Source organism: Pristiophorus japonicus, chromosome 6, assembly GCF_044704955.1.
Source record: "Pristiophorus japonicus isolate sPriJap1 chromosome 6, sPriJap1.hap1, whole genome shotgun sequence".
Taxonomy (NCBI): Eukaryota; Metazoa; Chordata; class Chondrichthyes; family Pristiophoridae; genus Pristiophorus; species Pristiophorus japonicus.
Window position 1 is genome coordinate 160,319,112 of NC_091982.1, and position 25,160 is coordinate 160,344,271.

Sequence of the window (25,160 nt, forward strand, 5' to 3'; positions counted from 1 at the left end):
CACCGCCGCCAGGGGGAGCCCGGCAATGTGCAATACTTAACCCGCCGCCAGGGGGAGCCCGGGAACGTGCAATGCTTGGACCCGCCGCCAGGTGGAGCTCAGGAGACCGCGTTACCGGGACCCGCCCCCAGGGGGAGTCCGCACTATTGCAGTACCAGAGCAACCACCAAGTGCAATCGGATAAACCGCTACTGCAATGGACAGCACTGAGATATTCCTTGCCCTACCGGCTTTTCTGGTCATTTATCCTCCACTTTTGACTCATTGTTTTTAAACTTTTTTTGCAAACTGCCTTTCCCATTGTCTGTGAAAAGAAGTAGAGTTGCAAAAGATCAAAAACATTGCCGCATCGGCTTTTCACAAATATATTTAAAAGGGGCAGTCCACTCAGTTGACTTGAGGCCTCTCTCTATACAGCAACTGGACAGAACATAACAGAGAAAATAGGTGCAGGAGTAGGCTTCCTCGCCCCTCAAGCCTGCTCCACCATTTAATAAGATCATGGCTGATCTGATCATGGACTCAGCTCCAATTCCCTACCCACTCCCCTTAACCCTTTATTCCCTTATCACTCGAAAATCTGTCTATCTCTGCCTTAAATATATTCAATAAACCAGCCTCCACAGCTTTCTGGGGCAGAGAATTCCATAGATTTACAACCCTCAGAAGAAATTCCTCCTCATCTCAGTTTTCAATGGGCGGCCCCTTATTCTGCGACTATGACCCCTAGTTTTAGTTTCCCATCGGAATGGAAATATTCTCTCTGCATCCACCTTGTCGAGCCCCCTCATTATCTTCTGTATCGATAAGATCACCTCTCATTCTTCGGAACTAGAAAATGAGTATAGGCCCAACCTACTCAATCTATCTTCATAAGTCAACCTCCTCATCTCCGGAATCAACCTAATGAATCTTCTCAACAGCCTCCAATGCAAGTATATCCTTCCTTAAATACAGAGACCAAAACTGTACGTTGCACTGCAGGTGTGTCCTCACCAATACCCTGTACGGTTGTAGCAGGACCTCTGTGCGTTTATATCAATCCCCCTTGGAATAAAGACCAATATTCCATTTGCCTTCCTGATTACTTGCTGTACCTGCACAATAACTTCATGATTCATGCACAAGGACCTCCAGGTCCCTCTGTAGTCCTCAGCTATTTACAAAGAAATTCTAGCAGTATGGGCTTACAGCCGGTCTGTAAAATGGGGTTGTGCTACATGTCATGCTTGGAGATCAAAGTAGGAACGGAAGCACCCATTCAAATGATCACTCTTATCGCCGTATCAGTAGGTTTAAGGTGCAAATCTCACTCTGGAGACTTGAGCACATAATCGAAGATGACAAGTCAGCACAGTACTGAGGTAGTGCTCAAGCCAAGTCTGCATAGAGAAGCAGTGATCCTTTAAGCAGCGAGGGAGCTGCCTGATTACCAACTACATAGGGGTCCATCCCTCCCAGAGAGAGGAGATACTATATCAGAGCCAGGGGTATGATCCCACCAGGCTTTGTAAATAATCACGTTATTCATGAGGAAAGGAATGCATCGTCTCATTTACCTAGGAATTCCCATCCAAAATGCCCCTTGTTCTTTCAAATTGGCAGAAATTGGACTGTTAACCCCAAATGCTCAGAAGATCCAATACTGAACTGAGATAGTGCCCTAGTGTCACAAAACCATACACCGGCTCAAGATTCTGCACATTTGCTGGAACAGATTCCTTACAAATCAGAAGTCGTCTTTGTATTTCTTTTTTAAAAAATGACATGAATTAAGAAACTTTTGTTCTCCATCCAGTGGATTACTATGGGAACCCCAATAGCAAGGAGTGGTGATGGGGAGAGAAATTTGTCCAAACAGGACAGCCTTGCCTTTGTACCCATATCACCAGGTGGGCCCCCTTTGATGGCCTGGAGTGATTAGGCTGCTCTGCTTATGCTGGCAAACCCAATCCAAAAAATACCCATGAGCTCAACTCACAAAGAACCTCTTTCCAGGGTGGGGGTTGATAACTCTCTCGCACTAACTCAGTGGTACTTGATACAATTTATTTTCTGATGATCATTGAGCTTTACTGCACTGAGCTACAACACAAGTCAACACAATAATCTGTACAGAGAATGTACTTTGCTGTAAAATCCCATAATGTATACCTCTTACACTGTGGTACAACTCTAATTACTGTAATTAAATCAAATTTTATACTCTCAGGACATCCACAAAGATTGTGCAATGTATCTTCCACAATTTTGGCTCCTGCAGGAGATAGCGAAGCCAAACAATGCTGCTCAACATCTGGTTCCTGTGATGCAGGCATCAATTCTCAATAAAAGATGACTATGACCCATTCTTCTCCACCAAGTAAATTTTGCAACACGACACAGCTGTCAAGATGTTCGCACACAACTATTTACCAAGAGAATGGGTTTATACACGAACTCCACCTCTAATGAGACGTAACTGCAGAACAGAATCACAAGTTAAATGGTGTATTTGTGGTGCTAACAAATCAGCATCACTATCATAGCACAAGGATTTAGTCTAATTAAGTAATCTTTGAAGAATATTAGCACCCTGAGTGGAAGGAAGAAAATTCACAACATGCTCTACGCACCAAGCAGTGTGTTGATTCTTCAAGCTGTACTGCTGAATTTCACAACTAAAACCATTAGGATTTATGTTAATGACGTGCTCTGCAAATAATCAAACCCATTTTCAAAAAAGCTCTCTGGATGTCAACAACACTGTCTAGGCTTAGTGCCCATCCTGAGCTGCCCAGAGAAACTGATGGTCATCTGCTGTCACATTACCGCTGCAGTCTCTGAGGGACTGTGGCAATGGTGCTCCCACATGGCATTAGGTGGGGAATTCCAGGGCTTGAACCCAGTGACGAAACAATGGTAATGCATGTTCAAGTCAGGTTGATGGGTGATTGGAGCTGATGGTGTTTCCATGATATTGATGCTTTTTCCTTACTGGAGATAGGCACCAGCCTGCATGTTATCCAAGTCTGGCTCTAGCCTGACACGGGCAGTTTCATTATCCAAGGGGTTGTAACTGCAGCTGAACAGTGGAATCATCAGCAAACAACTTGACTGCTGACAGGAAGGTGACTGATGAAGCAGCTGAAGATGGTTGGCCCAAGGACACCGCCCTGAGGAACGCCTGCAGCAACGTCCTGTGGGTGTGATGATGGGCTTCCAACAACCATGACCAGCTTCCTGTGTGTCAGGCATGGTTGAGGTTGCGCTAATTATGTGGTAATCAGAAACAAGTAAAGAAAGGTTAATTTATTTTGCTTTTAAGGTATGAAACAAAATTACCCCAACTCCCACCCCAAGAATGAGTTTGCGATACAATACAGCAGTATACAGGATCAAAAGATCGGGCTGCACTCCATTAACAGGCAATGCAGTAAGCAGGGCTGAATACTCGTGTGTGAATTTACAAGTAAATAGTAAAATTTGTACAACCATTTTCATTCAATGTATGTTTATCACGTTACGCTTTTTCTTATGGTCTAGAGTGATAGTACAGATGTGGTACAGAACATTTCACCCAAGGTAACAGCACCTCCACAGAAAGACTGCACTGCTATAAAGATTGATTTATGTCCATTACTTTATTTGCTTCAAACAGACAAGATGATACGCTGCCAATTCAACAACACAAGCAACATAAAAGCACTGCTCGCATCAGCATTTCGGCTGTGGAACCTGAACACCTAAATGTAGGAAGTATCAAGCTAGCTCAGCTCAAGCAGGCAGCCCCGGCCAGTGCCGCAGTTCTGCATTTCTTCGAACCATCAGCATCAAAAACATGACTTTTGGATACTTGGTCACAGTCTCCCTTCTGTTGCAAGTATACAATTGAGAATCCATTCTCCTTGTGTTAGCAGCATGATGTGACTTCCATGTTTACACCATCTCACTGCTCACGCTACTTTAACAAGCCACGCTTCCACAGTTCCAATGTTTGCCTCTCCTTCGTCTCCTTTGCTCCCCCTTGCACTGCACTCTACAAATTCAATCTTCATTGGTCCTTGGGAGAAATCAAACTCCTTCCCCTTCTTTCCCAAGGGTACTGTTCCCCCAATGCCAGATCCATCCAGAGACTTTGGTGCACCAGCACGAATCATCCTCAGAGTGTTGCTGTGGATGAGCGAAGAGAAAGCATGGTTTAAGTGTGGCATTGAGTGTAAAGTGGAGCCCAAAAGGGCAAAACAAACATTGCAGCTCATTTACTCATCCTCAGAGGATAGCTGAGAGTTCCAAAGCTGCACCCTGAAATGTAGTCAGATTTAACTAGAGATATAACTTCTAATCAATTGAAAGGAGAAAGCAAAGATTGCAGGAAGAACAAAGGCAAGTTAGTATTTCAGTGCTGTCAGAGAGAAGGCATTAAAAGTTCAAACAAGAAGCAACTAACAAGCACACATTTAATCTCAAAGATCTCAACCACCATTATCAAGAACTGCACAAAGCCAGGATTCAGTCTAAAACCACAAGCATGTATTCTAAATCTGATTTATTTTCTCCAAGAACGACAAAATATTCTGTGGAAGTTTCTAGGGAGAAAAACAAAGCTCCTAGAATCCTACATTCCCATTAAACTAACCCTGTTGAGATTTGTTGAAATCAGACAGTGGATAAAAATTGGAGTGCATTTCAACCCTTTCCCGCTGAACACACCAAAACAACAACTGCCACAGATACACTTGTGTTCAGCGGCGTACCTCTCCGGGGAGCAGCACTTGGTGGAGCAGGAGAGCAACGGCAGTGAAGAGTGACGTCACCAAAGTCCAGGTCGATGATTGGAGCCTGGGCAGGTACAGCAGGAGCGGCGAGAGACTGTGGAGGGACATGATCAGGGCCCAGGGGAGGCGTGAGTTCGGGGCCAGGGGCAGCACGGGCCAGCCCACACTGCGATATTTGCGCGCACTAGGTCCATGCAGCAGAGCTGGTCTCCAGTCCTTGCCACTGGACCAAGGCCTAGCTCCGTCAAGCCCGTGTGATGGCTGGTGTGCAACGGCCACCACACGTTAAAAAAATCCAAGCACAGGCATCTTCCACCCTTCAAGATTTAGTTCGGGACCTGGAATTTTAGGTCCTTCATTGAAACATCTGTGAACTTTTTGGCGTGGAAGCAAGTCTTCCTCGATTCGAGGGACTGCCTATGATGATGTATTCAGCACCAGGTTTAAATCAGGAAAATTCATTCATATTAAAGGCAGCTTGAGAAACATATACAAGGGTGTAAAGAAAATTAGCATTTGAGATGACAAGTAAATGTTCACAACACTATTGGCCAAATGATGTGTGGCTGCTCTCTCTGTAGGTTAATTCAATTTTATGATATTTCCTCAGTTGAAAATGAACTGTGTGGAAGGAGATTTGAATTTGGGAATAAGAATTCTTCTTCGTATTACCATGGACTTTTTCCTGAGACATAGGTCAGATTGTACTGATAGCACAGTTATAGCATCAGCACAAAGTGGGGCTTCACTTTGCCCTGACACTACAGTTCCACAATACACCTGCTTTGAACAATCCATGCTGACAACCATTAAAAGATTTATCGCCCTGCTATAAAAACAATGGGAGTAATTGTAACCTAACCTACTCAGAGGGAACGGACAGATTGGGTGCCCCTTTTACAATCAACCCGATGGACACTCAATCAGATCCCGTCACTTTCCCGCTGTGTGGGTTAGGTTAACATTACCTCCAAAATGTCAGATTTATGGAGCTGCTTTAAGACCAACACTGTAGGTATGCAACCATATAGTTTCCATTTCAGAGGCCGGTTACTTTCAGCGTATTCTCTACACAGCTGCAAAGACCCCAATAGAATATTCAAATCATAGGGACATTAACACACAGCAAGCCCAGATTCTCTATTACTACTAATATCGAGTTGTCTTGAATGAATGACCATTTGGGTAAAGCTCACATCATAGCACATTCTCACCATGGAAGGAAGTTCTGCTCTAGCAAGAAGTTAAATATCCGTAATATAAATTTCTAGAAAGTTGGATACGGCAAATATAGCAGCTCATTGTTCAAGTTTATTCAACAAATCCACAGATCGACCAGATGCAGGGGATTTATAAACTGAAAAGCAGCCAATCAGGGTAAATCTGCAGCTGTACAAGAACACAGTAAGTTATTTCTTTGGTTCCACTGTTACAAATATACAATTTTTAAAAGTTGCATCTCCCACAAATAACATGCTGTTTTCTGTAGATTTTCTCGTGCAACTGAACTGTGGGGAGAAGCCCAAGACTGCCATTCAATGCCTGCAGTGTCATTCCCTCAAACTGAGCAACAGAAAAGGTAAACCCATTGAGGCTCTCCTCAGTTACTTTGCATTTTAACAGTCACACCGAGCACGAATTTGATACTTACAGTTCCTTTTCCAATTGCTGCTGAATTAATTTTGCAGATTTGGCCATGGTCACATCTGAAATCAACAGAAAACAAAATGAACCCAAATGCAAAGCACACAAGCAACTTCATCTGTGCATGAGCCTGAAACCAATATTGCCTCAGAAATTTCTACAGATGGACCATACTGACAAATGTTAGTGGAACATGTGTTGACATTCATCACAATCAGATTAGAGTTCGAACTTCATGTAATTTGCTGTTTTGGGATTTTAAAGAGGGTGTTTGTTAAACCATTGAAACAGTACATGCACAGACGGTAAGCAAATGGCCATTAAGGACCCTAAACTTAAGCACATTACTTGGTATCTATGTTTACAACATTGACGTAATCAGAGATTTCAATACTGAGGACAAAGTTCCTGAATGACAATTACCAAATACATTTTTCGATTTACCTCAATAAACAGCACAGACCGAGTATCCTCAATATGCAGAACTGAAGTACCTCCCCCTCCCACAGCAAAATGCAGAACCAAGACACTCCCAAACCACAAACAGGTAAACAGCGAGAAGGCCTCCTATCTGTACTCTACACTGACAACTTGGAACGGAGGCACAAACAATCTAGGATGCACTTAATCATGGCAGAATCCAATAGGATAAGCGTTACCTTACCTTGCTTGTTACAAGCTATTAGAAGCGGAGGTACATTCTTCGCGATGACAGCATCAGTTAGCAACGTGTACAGGAACTCAGCTACATCCTTCACTTCTTTTTGGAACGACACACTGTCCACTACAAAGACAATGGCTCTGTGTGAAAAGCACACTGAATTATGTCCATGCTCACTCACAAATCCTCAGCATCTTATTTTATGGTTTGCGTTACTTACCCTAAAGGTATGGCCGAAGTTTAGGATATAATTTCTTGTTATTGGCATGTGGTAAACAAATCATGTCAGAGCGAGGCAGGTAAAGCTGGTGGCCTAGTGCAGAATGGCCAGCCCTACTCTGGTAGTTCACTGATCGGAGGCATCTCCTAACAACGGCATAACAAAACCATGGGGAAAATGGGTTGGGGTCAAGGACTGGTCAGCCCATCTGTGAATGCACCAGTTCACAAGCACCAACCTTTCCTGTTACATGTGGTCCTGAAACCTCTGCTTGCACAAAACAGACGGACCACACTTCTTTCTCCCCTCCCCCCCACACACACACAGATAATGCAAGTTTGTAGTGGAAGGCTTAGTCAAAAGAAATGGATTTGATGATCGTTGACCTTGGTTGCCACTCTGATGAAGACTTTGGCACAAACTCCATCCTTTGATGCTGTGGTGTAGCAAAGAATCTTGAAAGGTTTCTTTTGAGAAGCAAGTTGGAGAGGGGATGGAAACTTGTGTACTTAATCTGTTTGAGGTGTTTAGTCACAAACATGGGGGCGGGGGGGTAAACACATACATTTGAGTATTGTATTGCTGGACATCCTAGACCTACAACAACTTGTATTTGTATAGCGCCTTTAACGTAGTAAAACGTCCCAAGGCGCTTCACAGAAGTGGTTTAAGACAGAACAAATAAATTTGACACCAAGCCACATAAGAAATTACGGCAGATGACCAAAAGCTTGGTCAAAGAGGTAGGTTTTAAGGAGAGTCTTAAAGCAGGAAAGGGATATGGTAGTGAGGCAGAGAGGTTTAGGGAGGGAATTCCAGAGCTTGGGGCCTAGGAAGCTGAAGGCACAGCCACCAATGGTTGAGCAGTTATAATCAAGAGGGCAGAATTTGAGGAGTGCAGACATCTCGGGGGATTGTGGGACTGGAGATCATAAAGATAGGGAGGGGGCGAGGCCATGGACGGATTTGTAAACAAGGATGAGAATTTTGAAATGAAGGCGTTGCTTAACCGGGAGACAATGTAGGTCCGCGAGCACAGGGGTGATGGGTGAGCGGGACTTGGTACTAGTTAGGACATGGGCTGCCGAGTTTTAGATGACCTCAAGTTTACGTAGGGTAGAATGGGGGAGGCCAGCCAGGGGTGTGTTGGAATAGTCAAGTCTAGAGGTAACAAAGGAATGAATGAGGGGTTCAGCAGCGGATGAGCTGAGGCAGGGGCGGAGACAGGCGATGTTACGGAGGTGGAAATAGGCGGTTCTATTTATCATGTGGACATGTGGCTGGAAGCTCATTTCAGGGTCAAATATTACACCTAGATTGCGAACAGTCTGGTTCCACCTCAGACTGATGCTAGGGAGAGGGATGGAGTCAGTGGCTAAGAAACGCAGTTTGTGGCGGAAATCCCTCCATCATGGATTCCTCTGAAAGGGCAGCCTCTTTTGTCACTCTTTGGGGGAAAATTGCAGTTGGAGGCTTCCTTCATACGAACGCCTCCGACCCGAAAAAACCTATGAAAGTTACTGGTGGCCTAGATTCGCTGTGCAGCATATGGGGAGATGTCTTTCAGGTACATATGTACATGCTGGAGTCACGTGGGCCTGGACTATCAATCACTATGCAGTATTCTCATTGATAAAAATGGGAACTTCGTTTGTACAGACTCCCATTACTATCAATAAGAACAGCTGCTTTTATGCTTGTGATTGTGTGGATTGGATTCAAATCTGTGAACCAGCTCTCAGAAATTGCACAAGTCAATGGAGCTTCCTTATCCTTGGCAGCATTGTAGATGTCGGTTTTTGTCATCAAAGAGAAGGGATGTATTGATATCTGAAGAATCCCAAGCTTAGCTACAAACTTCTAGATATGCTATCTCAATGGCCAGGCCTCAGAGAAACAGTATGCGTAAGGGTGCAACTCAAAATACTAAAATACAAGATCTTGTTCCATCTCATATGTTGAGAACAAGCTTTTTAAGAACCTCGAGATACAAATATCGCACATAAAAATGACATTATTTAGGTCACCATCTCATTTTCTAACTCTACAAAGGGCATAGAAACCAATTATCTGAATAAGCACTATTTATGGTGACGGCACTCCCTCTTCACCACTTCCCTCAACCCCTCGATTGTCTGTTTTCTCAAGCAGCTTTTGCAATATTCAATCTTGGAAGAGCCATAATTTCCTTCAGTTAAACACTGGGAAGATTGAAGCCATCATCTTTGTCGTGCCACAAACTCCATTCCCTCACCACGCATTCAAATCCCCTTCCGGGCATTGTCCCAGGCTGAATTAGACGGTTTATAATCTCGGTGTCCTACCTGATCCTGAGCTCAACTTCCGATCCCATAAACTGTACATCACAAAGACCGTGTGAGTCCACCTCTATCATTGTCCGCTTCCGCCCCTGCCTCAGCCTATCTGCTGCTGAACCCTCATCTATGTCATTGTCACCTCCATACTTGACTATTAAAATGCTCTCCATCCTCCTTTCTGTAAACTTCAGGTCAGCCATAACTCTTTTGCCCTTATCCTATCCTGTACGGAATCACATTCACCAATCACCGTTGGTCTACATTCTCGCCCTGTTTAAAACCCTTCATGGCCTTGCCCATCCTGATTTCTAACTATACATTCCCTGCCTCCGTCCATCATTGATATCTGTGCCTCCAGCTATCTAAGCATGATGATCTGGAATTCCTTCCCTAATTCCTTGTGTTTCTCCACATTCTTCTTCTCCTTTTGGTCCCTCCTTAAAACTCACCTTTTTAACTAAGCTTCTATCCACCCTTCCCAATATCTCCTTCCTTGTCTCAGCGTCTAATTACACCTCTGTGAAGTGCAATGGGACAGTTTTCTAAGTTAAAGGCACTATATAAATGCAAGTTGTTGCTTTTTGTGGTTGCTGAAGAGATTTCTATTTAGGATCTGAGCATTATTCATAATCTACGATCGTCATTGTGATCAGATATCGTACATGAATTGAATTATGTGGATTCACTAGGAGGCCACTCTGAGCAAAAAGATTGAAATGTTAATGGTAAACTTTGCGATAAGACAATTCTTTAAACAAACCCAGCCGTCTGATGAATTGTTAGCCTGCACAAAGTTGATAATATAAAACAACGGTATTGCACTGTATGTCACCTGGCATCGTTCTTGTGCTTCTCCAAATACTGATGGCGCAGACTCTCATGACCAGGGAGGTCATATAAAGCAACGGCAGGGCCCTGTGAGAAGAAGCACAAGGTCAGCAGTTTCCTTAACACTTATTTTGTTTCAAGAGAGACCAGTTCTTTTATGCTAGCTTGGCTAACCTCGCAACAAACTCCAACGTGTCAGAAATGGTTCCATTTTTAATGGTTGTCTGGTAGCATTCCAAGTATTTACACTAGGAAAGGAGCAAAGATTCTTAAAAGAAAAATTACTTTGAGAAAGTCTGCTACAATGCCTTTGAAAGAATGCTTGAATGTATGCACGAAAGGCATACAAATAATCAGTCACATACTCCATTGGATAACCCCATCATTGTCCATTTAGCTACATATTAAACATGAACACTTTGGCTGTCATAAAGTACATTTATAAAATGTCTCCCTCAATACTGCACAAAAGAATCAGCTTATTTATATGCTCATGTTGTGGTGTGCGGCTTGAACCTACATCTGACAGAGATGAAAACACTACCAAGTGAGCCAAGCTGACATCTGCCAAAGTCAGCAACAACTGAAGGAGTTGTTTGGATGAGCTGTTAAACTGAGGCCCCTTCTGTCTGCTCCTCTTGTCATATCACAGAAATTCACAGCACGGAAGGAGGCCATTTCGGCCCATCGTGTCCGCACCGGCCAACAAAGAACTATCCAGCCCAATCCCACTTTCCAGCTCTTGGTCCGTAGCCCTCTAGGTTATGGCACTTCAAGTGCACATCCAAGTACTTTTTAAAATGAGGTGAGGGTTTCTGCATCTACCAACCTTTCAGGCAGTGAGTTCCAGACCCCTACCATTTTCTAGGTGAAGACATTTCCCCTCATATCCCCTCTAAACCTCCTACCAATTACAGTACTTTAAATCTATGTCCACTGGTTATTGACCCCTCTGCTAAGGGAAATAAGTCCTCCCTATCCACTCTATCTTACTAACTAAATTGCAGCCATTTCTCTGACTGGCTCTCCATTATCACATGACCTGTTGCTGATTGATCCCCTTGGAGGATAAGCCACACCCTGACGTTTCTCTGGAAGGTGTAAATGGAATCACCCAGCCTAACTTTGCACATTGTAACATGATCCATTTGGACTTCAGAAGTCAGAAAGGACACATGCCTCCCCCAGCCGAAGTCCCTCCTTACCCCAGTGCAAGTGCATCCCTCCCCCAGCCAAAGTCCCTTACGGCAGCACAAGTGCTGGCTCCCCCAGCCGAAGTCCCTTACCCCAAAGCCCTGGTAGCTGGCAATAGCCACTGACCCAAATGACACGGAAATAATGCAAAAATATAATGACATTTATTGACAATAAAAGACAATCAAGTTGCACTGTACAAAACTCTCCAAACAAAGCCCATGCTGCGGCCGGCTCGGGGCGCCGAGGGCCCGGGGCGCCGATGGGTCGGGGCTGCGGATGATCGGAGGCTCAGTCAACAGTGGTGGCAACGTGTTCAGGGCTGGTTCCGGATCGGTGTCCGGGAGGGGGGGGGGGGAGAAAGAGAATGGGGATGGGGATGGCGGATGCAGCATAGAGAATAGTTAATGGAAATTGCGCGGGGGGTAGGGGTGGGGAGGAGTCGGGAGGCACATACGAGTACGACAAATAGTCACTCCGTAATTTTATACACCTCATTGAGGTCTCTGCTCAGCCTCCTCTGTTCCAAAGAAAACAAACCCAGCCTATCCAATCTTTCCTCATAGCTAAAATTCTCCAGTCCAGTTAGACATTAAAGATCCCACAGTACAGCTTGAAGAAGAGCAGGATGTTCCTCCCTTAGTCAATAATGCCAAAATAGATTAATTGGCGATTTACCTCGTTTGTTGTTTGTGGAATCTAGTGGTGTGTAAAATGGCTCCGCTTTTGCTTACACGAGAACAGTGACTGCACTTCTAAGCACTTCAGTGCCTGCAAAGCACTTTGGATGCTTCTGTGAGACACGATAAGGTGCTATATAAATGCAAATTTCTTTCTTTGACAACATCTTCAAAAGAAATAGCAATAAAACTGAGGAAAAGAATTCTCCCTGCACACAACTGCAGGAAAAAAATAGAAACACAATCCTGAGAATAGCCAGAGACAAGTGCTTGATATTTCATCGAAGGCAGTCAATGTAATGAATTTGAGAGGGTGTTGCCCCCAAGATTATTATTACATAATGTTTAAAGTGGGGAACAGTATCATTATGACATTCATTTTATTCAAAAGGTAACCCTGTTTAAAGCCCAGAAAAAATTCTATATGATCACTCCTTCTTTCCATCATTACTGTAAGTGCAATAAAGTCTAGGGAAGGAGTCAAATTCCTTCCCCTTCCTGCTGTTAAGAATCAAGTACTGCCCGAGAGAACCAGTTATATCAATAAGTCAGTTAGTTCAATAAATACAGATGCAGTTTCATATCGCACACCTACCTTGTCACTTTTAACCCTGTACAATGCAGAGTTACTGGTTATGGATGTGTGCGTCACTTTAAATGTCCCAGACAATAGCTGAAATGAGAAACAAGAGTTGTCAGTAGAGTTCCCAATTCTTTCTTCATATATTCAGGCGAGTCTCACTTTCTGTAATGCAATTGGAATTATAGGCAACCAAACTTATTCCAAGGAACTCTCTCGGCTGTGATTTCAAAATGGACAGAAAAATTCTCCAGAAAGTAACCGTGCCAGAATGTCTACAGCCCATCATAATTAACCTTTCCACAAATAAAACCAGGTTTTACTCTTCAGGCATTAACGTCAGAATGAATTCACCCAGAGTTCACCCACCAGTTACATTTTATAACATTAAAACAGACATGGTTCCACCTCATCAGTGACATAATACACGGCAATTTACAGTACATTGTTCTCATTATTACCCGACTTACCACGGGGTAAACCCACAGGAGATTTGCTGGAAATATATCTATGAAACTAAAAAAAAAATTATATACATGCAGTTCCAGCCCACAAATATTGTTTCCTATTGCTCATGTATTCATTGGTAATGGGAATTTCCTCAAACTCCAAAATTCGGAACACCCACAGAAACAGCTATTTCAACTGATGCTATGGTGGCAGATCAGGAGAACCATCCATTCTCAAAAATCCTGTCCCAAACAGCACATTCCTTCCCACTTCTACTAACCCCCTTGAATGTTCTGCCAAACTCCAGGTTCCCTTTTGACTCTGATGCAATACCAAAGGAGCCCCTTAGTGCTGCCAAAAACATGTTTGTCTCCAGTGCAGCTAAACTCCACTTTCCCGACCCCAGCAGAAACTATGTCAACATTCGATTCTATTAGATAGGTGGATGCAAGAAATGGGGTAAAGGAGTTTGGGAACACGGTGGGTAAATGTGATTAGAACTATTTGCTGCGTGGAGGGTGAACGTTGACGTGGACTGGTTGAACAGCTTGTTTCCACATTGTAACTTCTATGTATGTAGCCAACTCCAGCTGCTAAATGTGCTATGCCATTGTGCTGTGTACTCTTAGCTTTCAATCTGGTAACAGATAAAAATCAAATACATACAAGATGAAGGAATAAATTCATTCACTATGCTGGGAACCATTTGTTAGAAGCACTTGAAAATAAATTAGTGTTTCCTAACAGCGTTGGGAATCTTATTTACTTACCAAACTCTGGTGGGTGAGGGAGAAGGGCAAGGATTAGCATGGAGGGCAAAGTAGCTTGCATTTTTGCTACCCTATTTTAACCCCAGTCCACAGGCTCCTCTTTCCACTTACCGCCCACTCCCTTGTCCAGTGTTGTAGTCACTGTCACCAGTACGCTTCATCCTCGGCCCACCCTCTCCAGCTCGTCAACATTCCAAACCCGAGGGGGGAAATGGAGAGTTCTTACCGTCCCAGCTCAAACTCACCTGCCTCCTTCCAATTCACTTACTTTCTCCCTCGCTTATCCTCGCGATATTCCGCTTCCCACTGACACTGACCCTTAATGTCAGCTCCAGCACAGGATTTGAACGTGGACTCTCAGAGACAGCTGCACACTGAGAATGCTGTATGCAATCTACGCTCAGAGACCAATGTACACAATCTATACCAGCAGAGTACATTACATGTTAGAACACTCTTGTCCTCATAAAACAGCATCTCTTCCATATTACTGTGAACAACAGAACAAGCAGTCTATAATCATCACACAAACCTCGGCACAATGAGATAGTATACTCTCCATTCACTTTAAGGACCCAGGTATGAATTCAGTGCAGTCCACAAGGACATCATGAATCTAGTCAATCTGTACAAAGCTTCCACTGGGCACTCAGTCATCAGTCCGATATCGGATTAAAGCACACTGGGGGTTGGGAGGGAATACCGCACTTGACTCGACATCCAGTCTATGCTGTACCAAAACTGATGGAATCAGTAGAAATCACTTCCATTAACAGCACCGACATTTCTCACCTTCACCGCGTCAAAAAAGTCACACCATTGCAGATAGCAGTGCACAGAAAGACACACAAAAAAAATGGCAACCACGTATACTCTGTAGCTGTCTATTGAACAGACTGAGGAGCAGGTGTTCCAGCTCTGCTGCGGAATTATGAGTGTCTATAGGAAAGCAACAGTGGTGCTGCCATATGGGCATGGACCTACATTCATGATACCTGACGTGGCAAATTCTGGGGAAGCACCAAGAAAGCAAAATATAAGGAAGTATCTCACAGAGCCAATGCCGCAAGTATCAGATGCATATACACAGGCAACTTGGATCATCTCAATTAGGAATGGCATGTTGTGCAGTGAAAATCAAAAAACCGTCAAGGGAGCTAAAAAGTATCTGATTTCACAGAAACCGTTTTATTGCAGAGTCTGAAAGACACTTACCCGACAGCACATGAGAGTCTTTCCAGAATCGCACAAACCCGCCAGAAGCACAGCTCTGCGACTGCTTCTTCTGCTCCGCAACAGCAAGAAAAAAACTGCAACACAGGCACAAAAAATACAGTTTAGTAACCTTCACATGACCCATCCAATTATCTGGAAACATTTTGCCAACATTAATGGTCCTGAGCCAAATTCTGCTCTTTTGACATCCAGCTGTTGAAGTTTACCGTTCAGATCACAAGTTCCATTTGCTGCTTCCTCCTCCTCCTCTTCAACCTCTAGTGGACTGGAAAGCAGATATCAAAGGACAATGCACAACCTACTCCAAGTTGCATGAACACCAAACCTGAACATTCATCTACTTCATCAAGAGCAAGATTCACCAGCCTGCCTGGCAGCATTTCATTTTCACAAAGTGCTTATTGCTCCATGCAAATATAGCAAACATATAGATAGCCAGTTCCTTTTTTGAGTTTACACTATTTGAAGGAATATTGGCCAGGACACTGGAAGAACTGCTTTTCCTCGAATATTTGCCATGGGATATCAGCCTTGGCACTGTGATAGCACTCTCGTCCGAGTCAGAAGGTTGTGGCCACTCCAAAGTCTCAAGCAATCAAGGTGGACACTTCAGTGCAGGACTGAGGGAGTGCTGCACCATCTTTTGGATGAGATCTCTCAGATGGGTGTAAAAGATCCCACGGCACTATTCGAGGAGGAGCAAGGGGGTTCGCCTGGCCTACGTTTATCACTCAACACCGAAAAAAACAGATCATCTGGTCATTTATTTCATTGCTGTTTATGGAATCTAGGTGCATGCAAATTGGCTGCTATGCCTACATTGCAACAGTACTCCAGTGGATGTAAAGCTCTTTAGGACGTCCTGAGGATGTGAAAGGTGCCACGTAAATGCAAGTTTTTCTGGGGGGCTGGGGCAGGACAGTATGGGGGGTGGAAATAGGACGTGGCGGGTTAACCAAGAGAGGGAGGGGTTGAGGTGAGGTGAGAGGCAAGGTAGGTCGGTGCGGGGGAAACGAGCATCTCTCAGATGGCCAAACACTCTGCCATGCCGCCTAAGTGGAGCCCAGGGAATGGTTTTAACAAGCCGCGCTGTCCCCACAGACTGGGAGGTCAAGTCAGCACCGGCCGCGGACACATGGCGGAGTGGTCAGCCGGGCCCAAGGTCGCCTGGACTGGGCCACCAGAGAACACCGCCTCTCGGTCCCCGCTCTTACCGATGGTGAGCAGCACCGCCACCAGGGCTACGATGACCCCGAGCGCGCTCGGATCCTGGCGCTCCAGTTCCCGGCGGATTGTCTCCAGGTAAAGCTGCAACGTTGCCGCCGCCATCTTAGCACTGGAATTGCACGCCGGGAAGTGTACTGGGGTGCTCAGAGCCCGTACTGCACGCCGGGAGGTGTACTCGCGAACAGCTAGTCCGCGCTGCACGCTGGGAGGTGTACTGGCTAGCCTAACGCCCGCGCAGCACGCCGGGAGGTGTACTGGCTAGCCTAAAGCCCGCGCTGCACGACGGGAGATGTACTGGGGAGCCTAAAGCCCGCGCTGCACGACGGGAGGTGTACTGGGGAGCCTAAAGCCCGCGCGGCACGTCAGGAGGTGTACTGCAAGCTCGCGCGGCACGCCGGGAGGTGTATTGCCAGCCCGCGCTGCACACCGGGAGGTGTACTGAGGAACTGAACGTATGCACGCTGTAGTTTATTTGGCCCTCTGCTACAGTACAGTTGTCTCCGTGAGAAGCAGATCGAAATTTACCTATGCATCTGGTTATGACCCCCTTATAAAGCATGTTTCATCATGGCGCAGACTTATTCTTTCGTATGGTAGTAACAAAGCAAATTAAATGTCAATGTCCAGGCTTTGAGGGCACGGCTCAATGATACGCTCCAGGGTCCGATTAGGAGCTCCACAGTTGCATAATGGGGATACTTTGATCTTCCATATCATCATCATCATAGGCAGTCCCTTGAAATCGAGGAAGACTTGCGTCCACTCTAAAAGTGAGTTCTCAGGTGACTGTACAATCCAATACAGGAATAACAGTCTCTGTCACAGGTGAGACAGACAGTCATTGAAGGAACGGGTGGGTGGGACAGGTTTGCCGCACACTCTTTCCGCTGCCAGCGCTTGTTTTCTGCATGCTCTCGGCGACGAGACTCGAGGTGCTCAGCGCCCTCCTGGATGCTCTTCCTTCACTTAGGGCAGTCTTTAGCCAGGGATTCCCTGGTGCCAGTGGGGATGTCGCACTTTATCAAGGAGGCATTGAAATGTTCGAAATGTTTCCTCTGTCCACCTGGAGCTCGCTTGCCGTGTCGGAGTTCCGAGTGGGGTGCTTGCTTTGGGAGTCTCGTGCCGAGAATGCAGACGATGTGACGCATCCAATGGAGCTGGTCGAGTATGGTGAGTGCTTCGATGTTGGGGATGTTGGCCTGAGCGAGAACACCGACGTTGGTGCGTCTATCCTCCCAGTGAATTTGCAGGATCTTGCGGAGGCAGCGTTGGTGGTACTTCTCCACTGCTTTGGAGGTGTCTCCTGTATATGGTTCACATCTCTAAGTCATGCAGGAGGGCGGGTATCACTACTGCCCTGTAGACCATAAGCTTGGTGCCCGGTTTGAGGTCCTGGTCTTCAACACTCTCTTCCTTAGGCGACCGAAGGCTGCACTGGCACACTGGAGGCAGGAGTGAACTTGGTCATCGATGTCTGCCCTTGCTGATAGTAGGCTCCCGAGGTATGGAAAATGGTCCACGCTGTCCAAGGCTGTGCTGTGGATTTTGATAATCGGGGGGCAGTGCTGTGTGGTGGGGTCATGTTGGTGGAGGACCTTTGGAGAAGAGAGCAGCATCTACCATGACCAGTTCTTAGGCAGTTGATGGTTTGTGAGGCAGGTTTTATCCTTCAGGTTGTATTGTGGGATTCTTTTATAAGGAATGCATTCCATATGTTGCAGCTCTTCCAAGCATTTCTTCATTGGTCATCAAGGCTGAGGGGAAATTGCTGAAAGGCTTCTGCGACATTCCAAAATGGCCTTCTAGATTTGAGACAGGTTGGTGGTAGGTTGTTCAAGTCGGCCTGGATCAACATTGTTGGTTTTTGTTGGTCTCGCGGTTGTATTCTTCGGCGATTGCATATTCGCGGCATAGGCGTGATGTTTGTAAGCACAGACAGCCAAGGTTTCTTTAGAAGCATACCAGTGATAATTCTCATTGTAGAATTCAGCTGGGCATCAACGGATTTGACATGTGGACTTGATAACCACGCCAGAGAGCAGTACTCCGCTATAGAGTACACCTGTAGGATGAAACTTACCTGCATGTTTTGATAATGCTTTTGTTTAACTGTTATATGATAAAATTAACTAAAATGTGTGTAAGCTTATGTTAACCATTTTTAAGCAAAGTAGCATGGTAGATTAAGCTATTATATTAACCCTTTTTAAGTAAAGCATGATGGGAGAGCCATTATTATGTTAACCATTTTTTTTGTAATTTGCTGAAACAGCTTCATTTAGAACTAGAATGGCCAAGGCCAAATAATAAATCAATAAGATAAAGGTATGTAGCATGTACCATTTTGTAAAGCCAAGCTCAGTAATGAATTTGTGACAGTCTTTGTAAAAGTTCTCAGAGAGGAACTAGAGATAACATAGAAGATAGAGGCACAGATTGAAAATGATCTATTGTAAGCCTGAGGCAGCTGCAGACTGTCACAGCATTTGTATAGGAGGAAAAGGGTATAAAGTAACAGCTATTGGACTTTGGGGGCAGCACTAACACAGAAGGAAACTGAAGAAGGACTACGGCCAACAGAACACAGCAAGAGACAAGCGCCATGGTCACTCAGTGGGCTATCGTTGTGATTTCAAGGAACAGACTGTCGACTATCGCCTTGTTAAGTATTTATTTTTACTGGAAGCAAACTACTTAATAAAATATGTTGTGCATTTTTACAAAATACCAGCGTGATTTGTTGTGGTCATGAACATAAGTCTACTCTGATAGATATGATAAATCTGACAGATCTAATAATTCTTACAATTGGCTACCACAGAAGGGACATATGACCTCAATTGAAACCAGGTTTATTGTGAATAAGGCAACAGAGGAAAGAGTTTCATCGGGCCAAATGAATCAAGCTTTGTCGAGTTAGCCCCGTGAGAGGGAGCGTCAGTATTAACTGTCCGATAGTGTCTCTTAAGTACACCACGTTGCTAAAAGGGAATTTTTGGAATGAATATAAAGCAAAGTTAGGTAAGCAGTGTGATGAGACACTTGTAGAGATACAAGTAGTGGAGTGTCTAATAAGTTTGATTGCATATGCAGCAATGTACTGCACGGAGCAAGATAGTGCTATCATCCTTGACAAGGGTGATAGAATGTATGAACAACAGAATTTTGACGAAGCTAGATGTCAGATAGGCACCCTAAAAAGATAATAATTGCCTCACTAGACAATTAGGTGATTCACGGGAATCCTTAATGGGTGACCCTTAAATTACGGCCCGGAATGTAACGAATCTGGTGGAAATTACAAGCATTTGGTTGAGATAGTATCCCAACAGAATGAGAAAAAAAACTAAACTTAAAGAAGCCGGTTAGAAACTGGCTAACAACCCACCTCTGCGTGAAGCGTGGAGACTTGAGAAACAGGATAAGCATAAAGTGCAGGAGAGACGAGGAGATAGAGTGGGAAGATATAAGAACTCAGCAAAGGAAGAAAAAACAGGGAATCAGAAAATAAGTCGCTGAAACAAAAAACTAATGGAGCTGAAATTGCGGTCGGAGGCTTCCCGCGGGCAATTGCCTCCGACCTGAAACATTTCCACGAATTTACCTGATGGTCCGGGGAGGAGCCTGCGATTCCGTTGGGGAGACCTTCTCTTCCTGCGTTGCGAAGTGCACTCCTGTCCTCCAGATTCACATGCAGAAGGTGCAGTCATGTGTGACTGCTCAGCCAATCAGGGACAGTATTCCACAGCTTTCTCATTAATAGCAATGGGAATTCCGTATCTACCAGTTCTCATTGATATTAATGAGAAAAAAAAACAAAGACACTAAAGTCATGTAATAAAAAAATAAAAAACACACCTCACATAATTAGCATTAAAGTTAATAAATATTTGAGAGAATTTTTTTTTAATAATGGTTAAAAATAAACGTAACGTAGTGGGCAGGGTTTTTAAAAATATGTTTTTAAAATTTAATTATATTTTTGTATGTTTTTAAACTCTTACGCCTGTAAAAGTAGGCTATACACCTACATCACGGACATAAGTCTCTTCTGACAGATCTAATAATATCTTGCACACCAGGGTGAGTGCTGCTGTACGGATGGTTTGAGCGTCTGTTGTCCATGTGGATCCGGTGAGTTTCTGGATCAAGTTGACTCAGAAACTCTAGTTTCTTCAAGGTTCTGGAGATGTTGTCTATATGACAGGGTGCGATTAAGCGTGACTACTAAATGAGTGTTTTTTTTCGTGGTTTGCCTCTGTGCCACAAAAAGAGACTTTCATAGAAACATAGAAAATAGGTGCAGGAGTAGGCCATTCGGCTGTTCGAGCCTGCACCCCCATTCAATAAGTTCATGGCTGAACATGCAACTTCAGTACCCCATTCCTGCTTTCTCGCCATACCCCTTGATCCCCCAAGTAGTAAGGACTACATTTAACTCCTTTTTGAATATATTTAGTGAATTGGCCTCAACAACTTTCTGTGGTAGAGAATTCCACAGATTCACCACTCTCTGGGTGAAGAAGTTTCTCCTCATCTCGGTCTTAAATGGCTTACCCCTTATCCTTAGACTGTGACCACTGGTTCTGGACTTCCCCAATATTGGGAACATTCTTCATGCATCGAACCTGTCTAAACCCGTCAGAATTTTAAACGTTTCTATGAGATCCCCTCTCATTTGTCTGAACTCCAGTGAATACAAGCCCAGTTGATCCAGTCTTTCTTGATATGTCAGTCCCGCCATCCCGGGAATCAGTCTGGTGAACCTTCGCTGCACTCCCTCAATAGCAAGAATGTCTTTCCTCAAGTTAGGAGACCAGGTGTGGCCTCACCAAGGCTCTGTACAACTGTAGTAACGACTCTTTGCCCTGTACTCAAATCCCCTCGCTATGACGGCCAACATGCCATTTGCTTACTTAACCGCCTGCTGTACCTGCATGCCAACCTTCAATGACTGATGTACCACGAAACCCAGGTCACATTGCACCTCCCCTTTTCCTAATCTGTCACCATTCAGATAATAGTCTGTCTCTCTCTTTTTACCACCAACGTGGATAACCTCACATTTATCCACATTATACTTCATCTGCCATGCATTTGCCCAATCACCTAACCTATCCAAGTCACTCTTCAGCCTCATAGCATCCTCCTCGCAGCTCACACTGGCACCCAACTTAGTGTCATCTGCAAATCTGGAGATACTACATTTAATCCCCTCATCTAAATCATTAATGTACAATGTAAACAGCTGGGGCCCCAGCACAGAACCTTGTGGTACCCCACTAGTCACTGCCTGCCATTCTGAAAAGTACCCATTTACTCCTACTCTTTGCTTCCTGTCTGCCAACCAATTCTCAATCCACGTCAGCACACTACCCCCAATCCCATGTGTTTTAACTTTGCACATTAATCTCTTGTGTGGGACCTTGTCGAAAGCCTTCTGAAAGTCCAAATACACCACATCAACTGGTTCTCCCTTGTCCACTCTACTGGAAACATCCTCAAAATATTCCAGAAGATTTGTCAAGCATGATTTCCCTTTCACAAATCCATGCTGACATGGACCTATCATGTCACCTCTTTCCAAATGCGCTGCTATGACATCCTTAATAATTGATTCCATCATTTTACCCACTATCGATGTCAGGCTGACCGGTCTATAATTCCCTGTTTTCTCTCTCCCTCCTTTTTTAAAAAGTGGGGTTACATTGGCTACCCTCCACTCCATAGGAACTGATCCAGAGTCTATTGAATGTTGGAAAATCACTGTCAATGCATCCGCTATTTCCAAGGCCACCTCCTTAAGTACTCTGGGATGCAAACCATCAGGCCCTGGGGATTTATCGGCCTTCAATCCCATCAATTTCCCCAACACAATTTCCCGACTAATAAGGATTTCCCTCAGTTCCTCCTTCTTACTAGACCCTCTGACCCCTTTTATATCCGGAAGGTTATTTGTCTCCTCCTTAGTGAATACCGAACCAAAGTACTTGTTCAATTGGTCTGCCATTTCTTTGTTCCCCGTTATGACTTCCCCTGATTCTGACTGCAGGGGACCTACGTTTGTCTTTACTAACCTTTTTCTCTTTACATATCTATAGAAGCTTTTGCAGTCCGTTTTAATGTTCCCTGCAAGCTTCCTCTCGTACTCTATTTTCCCTGCTCTAATCAAACCCTTTGTCCTCCTCTGCTGAGTTCTAAATTTCTCCCAGTCCCCGGGTCTGCTGCTATTTTTGGCCAATTTGTATGCCACTTCCTTGGCTTTAGTACTATCACTGATTTCCCTTGATAGCCACGGTTGAGCCACCTTCCCTTTTTTATTTTTACATCAGACAGGGTTGAACAATTGTTGTAGTTCATCCATGCGGTCTCTAAATGTCTGCCATTGCCCATCCACAGTCAACCCCTTAAGTATCATTCGCCAATCTATCTTAGCCAATTCACGCCTCATACCTTCAAAGTTACCCTTCTTTAAGTTCTGGACCAGGGTCTCTGAATTAACTGTTTCATTCTCCATCCTAATGTAGAATTCCACCATATTATGGTCACTCTTCCCCAAGGGGCCTTGGACAACGAGATTAATTAATCCTCTCTCATTACACAACACCCAGTCTAAGATGGCCCCCCCCCTAGTTGGTTCTTCGACATATTGGTCTAGAAAACCATCCCTTATGCACTCCAGGAAATCCTCCTCCACCGTATTGCTTCCAGTTTGGTTAGCCCAATCTATATACATATTAAAGTCACCCATGATAACTGCTGAACCTTTATTGCATGCACCCCTAATTTCCTGATTGATGCCCTCCCCAATATCACTACTACTGTTTGGAGGTCTGTACACAAGTCCCACTAACGTTTTTTGCCCTTTGATGTTCTGCAGCTCTACCCATATAGATTCCACATCATCCAAGCTAATGTCCTTCCTAACTATTGCATTAATCTCCTCTTTAACCAGCAATGCCCCTCCACCCCCTTTTCCTTTTATTCTATCCTTCCTGAATGTTGAATACCCTTGGATGTTGAGTTCCCAACCCTGATCATCCTGGAGCCACGTCTCTGTAATCCCAATCACATCATATCTGTTAACATCTATTTGTACAGTTAATTCATCCACCTTATTACGGATACTCCTTGCATTAAGACACAAAGCCTTTAGGCTTGTTTTTTTTAAACACCATTTGTCCTTTTAGAATTATGATGTAGTGTGGCCCTTTTTGTTTCTTGCCTTTGTTTACTTGGCCTTCCACTATTGCCTTTTACCTTTCTACCATCTGTTTCTGACTCCATATTACTTCGCCCTGTCTCGCTGCATAGGTTCCCATCCCCCTGCCATATTAGTTTACACACTCCCGAACTGCATTAGCAAATGTTACCCCCTAGGACATCAGTTCCAGTCCTGTCCAAGTGCAGACCGTCCCTTTTGTAAAACTCGGTTTGCTTGATGGGTGTTGAGATGGAATGTCAAGGTAACGGTCTTTTGCAGATTTGACCAAAGTTGCCATTGGCGGAAGTAGGTTTTCATCCTTTGTAAATCTCTGGTCAGGGTCTCTTCGGTTTGGACAGATTCATAATTTGCCTGGCCAAGACAATGTCATCAGCTTATACTAACTTGTGGGACTCTGCTTTGGGGAGGTCACTGGTGTAAACATTAAATAACATGGGTGCCATGTAGGAGTCCATTGTCTAATATCCTATATTTGCTCTTCTGAGCACACACGGAAGTGTTGGTTGCTAAGCATGGAGTCGAGAAGATGGATCATTGTTTTGTAGGGTAAAATGGTGAAGAGCTTGCAAAGCAGCCCATGCTTCCATACTGTGTCATACACCGCTGACTGGTCCACGAGTGCTACAGTGGTCTTGAGCTAGCGTTGAAAGCCTGCTTCAATGTGCGCTGTTAAAGCTACCACTTGGTTGCAGCAGTTACGGCCGCTCCGGAAGCCCGCTTACTCCTTAGGAATAGTTGGCTCGATGATGGGAGCTAGTCTGTGGAGTAGTAGCCTCTCCAGCACTTTAGAACAAGTGCAAAGTAAGGAGATCGGGTGGTAACTGGAGGCTTCGCAAGCATTCTCCTGCTTCAGGAGGGCAATTATTTTAGTCTCCCTCCAAATAGGTGGGATTTTATCAGTTGCCAGTACCTCAGAGAAGGAGGTAAACCAACTCTTCGCTTTGGGTCCCGGTGCTTTTAAGAGTTCTGGATAAACGCCATCTCGACCAGCAGCTTTTCCAGATTTGGTTGTCGACAGGGCTGCGTTTAGTTCGTCCAAAGTGAATGGATTAGACACAGTTGACGATCTTGGTGCTGCCATCAAGTTTGTCGAAAGCTGCCGCTTCACCTGCCTTCGAAATTTTTTGTCCACCGGAGCCTTTGGTGTTTGTATCAAGAGGGATGCAATGGGTCCGTTCTGATGGTCGTCCTGTGTTTATAGGCTGGATTTCCCCGCCAAGTTGTCGGACCAGGGTCCATGCTTTCCTGCTGGAGTGAGTGAAGTTAAACTTATCCATAAGGCTCTTCCACCTTTCACGTCTCATTGCAGTGGCTGCGGCTGGGTTCTTGTTCAGCGAATATACTTGTTAGAGAGCCTCGCTTTCTTCCAT

At 44.6% G+C, this 25,160-nt stretch overlaps 1 protein-coding gene across 1 annotated transcript; it reads right to left on the reverse strand.

Moving 5' to 3' along the window:
- Window positions 1-3,604: 3,604 nt before the first annotated feature.
- Window positions 3,605-16,701, reverse strand: srprb (SRP receptor subunit beta). Its single transcript, XM_070883347.1, has 7 exons — window positions 16,553-16,701; window positions 15,318-15,412; window positions 12,898-12,975; window positions 10,433-10,515; window positions 7,066-7,202; window positions 6,409-6,463; window positions 3,605-4,152 (listed from the first exon to the last, which is right to left on the reverse strand). Exons 1-7 carry the CDS (start codon window positions 16,665-16,667, stop codon window positions 3,936-3,938), a joined length of 780 nt encoding a protein of 259 aa, XP_070739448.1. The 5' UTR covers window positions 16,668-16,701; the 3' UTR covers window positions 3,605-3,935.
- Window positions 16,702-25,160: the final 8,459 nt, after the last annotated feature.